The sequence below is a fragment of the Sphaeroforma arctica genome (genome assembly GCF_001186125.1).
Source record: "Sphaeroforma arctica JP610 unplaced genomic scaffold supercont1.176, whole genome shotgun sequence".
Taxonomy (NCBI): domain Eukaryota; class Ichthyosporea; order Ichthyophonida; genus Sphaeroforma; species Sphaeroforma arctica.
In genome coordinates this window covers 15670-22222 of record NW_014040382.1, presented here as the reverse complement: position 1 = coordinate 22222, position 6553 = coordinate 15670, and the positions used below count along the sequence as shown (strand labels likewise).

At 38.3% G+C, this 6553-nt stretch overlaps 2 protein-coding genes across 2 annotated transcripts in view; one reads left to right on the top strand and one right to left on the bottom strand.

The window, feature by feature from the left end:
* Positions 1 to 295: 295 nt before the first annotated feature.
* On the bottom strand, positions 296 to 814 carry SARC_03447 (hypothetical protein; the record flags this gene model as incomplete). Its single annotated transcript, XM_014302750.1, has 1 exon — positions 296 to 814. One exon carries the CDS (start codon positions 812 to 814, stop codon positions 296 to 298), a length of 519 nt encoding a protein of 172 aa, XP_014158225.1.
* A 5203-nt stretch (positions 815 to 6017) lies between these two features.
* Positions 6018 to 6553, top strand: part of SARC_03446 (hypothetical protein) — a gene marked incomplete at both ends in the record, with an annotated part of 10272 nt that continues 9736 nt past the window's right edge. Inside the window, one exon of the mRNA XM_014302749.1 lies at positions 6018 to 6138. Coding sequence (XP_014158224.1) covers positions 6018 to 6138 — 121 coding nt within the window. The remainder of the gene's footprint in view (positions 6139 to 6553) is intronic.

Genomic DNA, 6553 nt, shown 5'->3' with positions numbered 1-6553 from the left:
GGTCATGGACACTTAGTACTTCTAGTGAAAATTATTCAATAAAGAACAGCTAGAGGTACGCCCTGTGGGATCGAGGATATTTAGGCTCTTAACAAGAGGCAGTCCCGATCATTCTTACACAAGCTACCACTGCTAAATCCTAACTGACTAAATTGTATTTTAGTTTAATATAGTTTGAAACCTAGTAATTTCCATCGGAGTTTACAGCTACCTGCCTCAACTGCGCTAGTTTTCGACGTCGTTTACTGATGGGGGATGGTGTTAAAAGATCAACAGTATCTAGAAATTTACCTGATTACAATACACTGCTTTGGATTTGATCGGCTTTTCGTTTGTTTCCTTCACCTGTAGGCTTATTAGGCGTACATGATTCCATAGACTCACCATATTCTGTTGATTGTTCCGTCACAACTGTCGTCTTGTCTGTCAAGTATTTCTCCAGAATAGATTCTGCCTCAAATATAGCAACATATCTATTTGTTATTTCCCTTTTTATTTCGGCCAGTGTTGTAGTTCGTGTTTCTGATGTGAAGTCCAGTGACATTAGATCCTTGTGGATCGGGTGGAGATAGTAGTTAACTAGTGTCTCAATATTAAGATTCTGTGGAAAGTAATGCGAGATGTTCTCTCTAAGTCTAACGCGATAAGCCTGTATTGCCTCAGTTAGTTCTTCTTCGCTTGTAACCTCGTATTCTGATTTTGGCCCCGATGATTTGGCCACGTCGATACTAATATCATCCTCCAAAAGAAGTTTACAATCGAGTATATGTTCCATGGAATCCGCCAAGCTGTCGTTCGCGGATTGTATATTCATTGGCACTGTATCAATTGGCGAATACTTGCTAAAAATTCTCGCCGTAATTTGCGTATATCTTTTGTGCTTTTGAATTTATCGCTTTGAATCTTGCCTCTTACAGCGCCCCACAGACTATCAGTCCCTGGCAAACTCTCTTTAGGATCATCTATTAAGGCCTGGATCGCAGCACAATTTAGATTCTCTCTCTTGACCATTAAATAGACTCCAATCCAGCGTACACCACCATTTGCAAAAGACCTGGTAAATTCTTCATAGTTTAAGACTTCTTGTGCAGCTACTAATTTGTCCGCACCTTTGGAGCTCTTGGTCATGAGCGCTGATCTGGTTGCACAAAAGTGCAAGATGTCGGATACGGGTTTACTATCGTAAGCTGGTGTATTTACATCTTTCGTTGCTTTCTGGTTGTCTGCGTATAGAAGAGTCTCAAAGATATTGAGTTGATTTTCTACACCAGTTTTCCCCAGTGTGTGACCCAATTATCTCCTTCAGTCCTAAGAATACAGATATTCGGTCTGGATCAGAACTATTGGTTTTGTTAGGTACAGTTCAATATAGAATAGATCTCAAATAGTTGACGCCCGTGGCATCTTTTCAAATATCATTCTCGAGTGCAGCAAATGGTACTGCATAAAATTGCAGCGCCTCTTTCCGAGTTCAAAAAGAAGATCATTTTTTTTTGCAACACATCGCACCCAAAATATGTCTGCTAATCTCTAAGCAGAATTTATATTTCATAAGCGGTCGCCTGCTGGAAGAACCAAACCCATAATACTCTGCTGCAGCCCATTCTTCTTTGCTTGATTCTCCAGTTGTCTAGTGACTAATTGCTAATATCATCATACCACTCTTTAGCGTGCTTTATTCCCGTAATGAATGATAGCGTTATTAGCGTTCTTACGGCTCCAGACTAACGTCTTATCGTTATCACAATATCTACAGGTGGTCTTATTGCAGTCATTATCGTCTACTTTATACTTTGTAGCCGCGAAATCGAGTTTTTGTATTGTATTCAACCCTCGGTACAACTTCAAGCAAATAAACTGTGACCCGCTTACAGCGTCAACATTGATGAGTTCCTTGTACACTTTGGATGTTGATTGCACTTTCTTTGTGTTTGACTACACATTATCAGAGCTCGCCGTGTCCTTTCCAGTCGGTGTGCTGCTGACTGTCTCTGTAGCTGCCCTTCCCGCAGGATCCTCACAAGTTGCCGCCATACTAATCTACAATCCGACGTACAATATATCTAACTATAGAAACGAAATATATATACACTCTGATTACTGTACTAATTGATACATACTAAATATATGATTTTAGTAACCATGTGAGCGAAAATAAGATAAAATAAGAATATATCCCGTTTCTTAATTTTTATTGTAGAATATTGGGATCTGCCTATTTCTTATTAAGAACATAATCGGCCATATTCCTGTTTTCTTAATTAGGAAATAAAATATTTCTTAGAGTCCGACTTCTTAAATTCCTAATTCCGAAATTTGATTTCCTTACGTAAATCTTAATTTTAAAGATCAGGAATGGACCTTAATACGTATTTCTTACAAAAATTACGGCAATTTTTTCTCTTATTTTTGTTGTTGTTAACAATGACACGGTAGCTCTGGCTGCGACTGAAGACTGAGTACAGAGGACCGACGACTGAGGAGTCAGGACACTCGGGGATCAAGGACAGTGAGTGGCTGTGAGCGTGAGGCGTGAGCGCCTGAGCGGTGAGCCTGCCCCTGGCGGCTGGCAGCCTATAGCCCTCAGCCCTGGCCGCCCCTGGCCCCTGTGGCGGTGTGGTCTGTTTTATTCATTTTTTTAAAAAATAGAAAAAAAACCAAAAAAACCAAAACAAATCAGAGTGAGCTTGTGGTCCTCCTGTGTCCTGGACTTTATATCATTATGTGAGCCTGTGAGAACTGAGGCTGAGACCTGAGAGGCTGAGAGTTCTGAGTCCTGAGTCCTGAGTCCTGAGTCCTGAATCCTAAGTCCTGAATACCTGACTCCTAAGGCTTGGCAAGAAGATAAATAAAAAGTTTTATCTTAACGGTTCTGAAATTCTGATAGGCTATAGGTCTATAGGTACGGTTAAAAAATAGAATTTATCAAATAGTCCGATGTTTTTATAGTTTTTTTTTGAAGTGCCGGAGTCGCTGACACTACAACTATTAGTTTAAAATTGATAATTCCACACAAATGTGATGACAATGTTTTATAAATCGAATAAATATACGTTTACGTTCAATTTGTATTCTATATATGGTCCTCTATTATATGTTTAGGTGCGCACTTTGTATGAACTTTGAATCGTGCACGTTGTATCGGATTGTGTAGTGATTTTGATATTCATAGTGATTGCTTGAAAATAACAGGCAGGCCTTCTGATCACAATATAATCGTTTCAACGTTTTAAAAAGAAAAAAAAGTCGCGTCTACGTTCAGCTTTTATTCCCTTCTCCAATAACGGAATGAGTTTAAAAAAAAAATACCGTCTTGGACTTGAGTGTGCAGTTGCGCACAGTGCAGTTATTTATGCACTGTGCACTGTGCAGTGAGAAGTGAGAACTGAGCAATCGCGCATGTGTGTCTGACTGCCTGTGTGATTGCGACTTGTGAGTAAATAAACTGTACTCTGTACGGCTGCCAGGCTAACCTCAAACCGGGTTCCGTTTAAACGGTTATAAATAGAATGAATATTTTATTCTATATGCGGTCCATTGTATGTTCATAGATACACCTTGCGGGTCTAAATATTTTACTGTGTACCGCTTTTACAATACGAACCAGTCCTATAAGAGTACTTAGGTAGGCACTTCTGATAACATTATAACCGTTATAACGGTTAAAATAGAATAAATTGCGTTTACGTCAAACGTCTATTCCCTACCCCATAACGTAATGAGCTTAGCAGTGTCAGGCACTCGGCCGTCTCAGTGTCAAGAAGCTTTTGAAGAAAGAGTGAAAGACAAATTGTTCTGAGTTCGATAAATTCGAATACGCGTTTTTATTTATTAAAATCACTGTAACTTCAGAGTGAACCACAAGTCAGTTGTTGTTAAATTTTAGCCAATAGATATTCGATGAATGAGGTACACCCCTCTCTGGGTGAGGAAAAAGGCACCAAAAACTAAAAAGGAGGTTCTCTCTCTATTTCGTTCTACAGAATTTATTCTTGCAAAACAAATTAGTCGTATGTTGCCTACTGAAAATAGGTTTTTAAAACTATATATTAAAATAATATATATTTTATATATAGTTTCCTCAGAGAAAGAAAAGAGTAAAAAAAAAGCACACAAGTATATATAGTCATATTTTTTTAATTAAAGCCCTCCTAATAGTCAATAGAGAGGGCTATGTACGAATTACGATATGATACTCTAGTATTGTTATTTCTAAAAAAGAAGAAAAAAGAAGTCACACTCAGTGTCGGAGAGTCGAGTGTCGTCTCACAGTCACTTTTTTATATTAAAAACTCGTAACAAGTCACAACTGATAGGTATAGTCTTGTTTTGTAAAAAAAAGAAAAACAGTTACGAACATACATACCATTCTAATAAGCTAAAATTGTTCAAGGCTCAATAATGTGCCGGATATATCGCTTTTTCCCTCCGTATCGTTGGTGAACATATTTACGTGGAAAGGCCCGAAAGGGGTCCTTGTTTTTATTGGGTTGTTTTTAAAAATAAATATTAAAAGTAACTATGTACCGCAGTACAGCACAGTCAAACCTCTTTTTTTGTCCAGGGTCCATGTCAGGCCACAATTTAGACAAAAAAGAGGTGGACAATAATCAGGCAAGTAGGGTTGGGGGCTTGGGCCTTGGGGGACCTGTAGCTCTCGCTCTCTAGAGAGGTACATTCACTACATACTCTCTTTCTCTCATAGTATAGGTCGTGGTGTTAAAGCCTTCAAACATCGACCTTGGTCTAATTTGTGGTTCAACTGATGGCATAATCTTTGGCTCAATTGTTGGCGGTACGCATCTATCACTTGATACTTGATAGGCAATATCCCCGACTACCATGTATTCCGCACCCAGAACAATTGGGTGCTCACACACCCAACAGGTGAGTATTAAATACCGCTATTCATTTTTTATATAAAAAATACATTACATAAAAATACTTGCTGTGTACATATAAATAACATAATCCACTTCCCTTCTTGTGTGAGGGTATAGCGGAGCACGCGTAGCCGTAAATTCATACAGCAGTGTCCCAAAATATATTCTGGGGTACATACTACATACCGTAAATGTTTCGAGTCCCACAGTAAAAAAGTGGCCAAAAAAAGAGATAAACAAAAAGCAAAAAGAGGTTGAAATAGCTTCTCTCTGTCCTCTGGCATCAGTGACATCGAGGGATGCCGTCGACGACGGGAAACTTCTTGTAAGCTTTTGTTTGGTTCCAAGTTCGCGCCTCCCGGGCCCCGGCTCTCGCCCAGTTCATAGAAGAAATCTGGTAAATTTTTTTATTTAAAAACGCACTGCTTTATTTGGTCAAAAAGGGACAAAAACCCGTCAGCACAGTCTGGAAAGGACTTCAAGCCCAAGGTTTCAAGTTCCAACTCCCAAGCATACGCTTTCAGTGATAAAATTAGCAATTGTGAGATTTTTGTGTAAAAAATACCCAAGGACTTTCTCTAAGAAAAACATGAGTGATTTTTACCGTGCGGCCTATTTGATTCGCAGCCTATACTCCCAACCACCCTTAGTCATAACCTCAATCCATTAAGAAAAGGGTAAAATCAATTTTGTTTTTAGAAGAAAAAGCTGAACGTGAACGCTTACTTCTAAAATTGAATAATTTTAAAAAAACCCATTTTTTTATATCATTTGTCTTCTATTTTTTAAAAACAACAACACATTTTATTTTGGTTTGTTTTTTAAAGAAAAAACCGACAGGTGATTTATGTGTTCAGTAAAGTACTCGATATTTATTTCAAATGTACAAGAGAGTGTGAATGTGAACCATCAACCTAAACCAACGTGTTGCAAGTTCTCACAAAACCGTACATCTTTTCACCTTACTGGGCATTCTATGACAATCGACAGACGCGCTTGCTGCTTCGTAAAAAAACCTATTACGAACGCAGATAGCCTCCATTCGACTTGATCAAAAGGAATTTAACCATTCGCTATATACAGAATAGCTATACTCGGACCTTTATTGCGCCGAATATTTAGGCAGCAAACAATATGCTGGCTTGTGCGAAAAGTGGCCTCGTCATGAGGTCGCTCATCGTGTGGATGCTTGTAGCTATGCTGTATATGAAACCGGTTTCCGCTGCAGATCAAAGCACCTGCTGTATACGTAAACGTATGTACCTATAGCTTTTTAATCATTGTTGCGCTGCAGTATTTTTTCTCATTGCATGCGTGAGAGATTTTTATATTGATAGCATACTCTACGCGTCTATTTTTCTTAAACGTATATTTAATTCTAGTCTTATGTTGTTGCAAATCTATATTGTATTATCTATTTAGTTGTCGGAAAGTGGTAGTAAGCTTCACACACGTACGAATAACCCGCTCGACGACTGTGCTAGTGACTCGTGTAAGCTTATTATATGGGATGGCAAACCTCGAAGTTGTCGTTTCCCAGAACGGACACAGAGAGTAGAAATATTGAAGTATCGTATTTTTGTTAAGTCATATTTGCTCATAGTGTATGTGATATGTAATATATATATATATATATATATATATATATATATATATATATTGTTATTNTA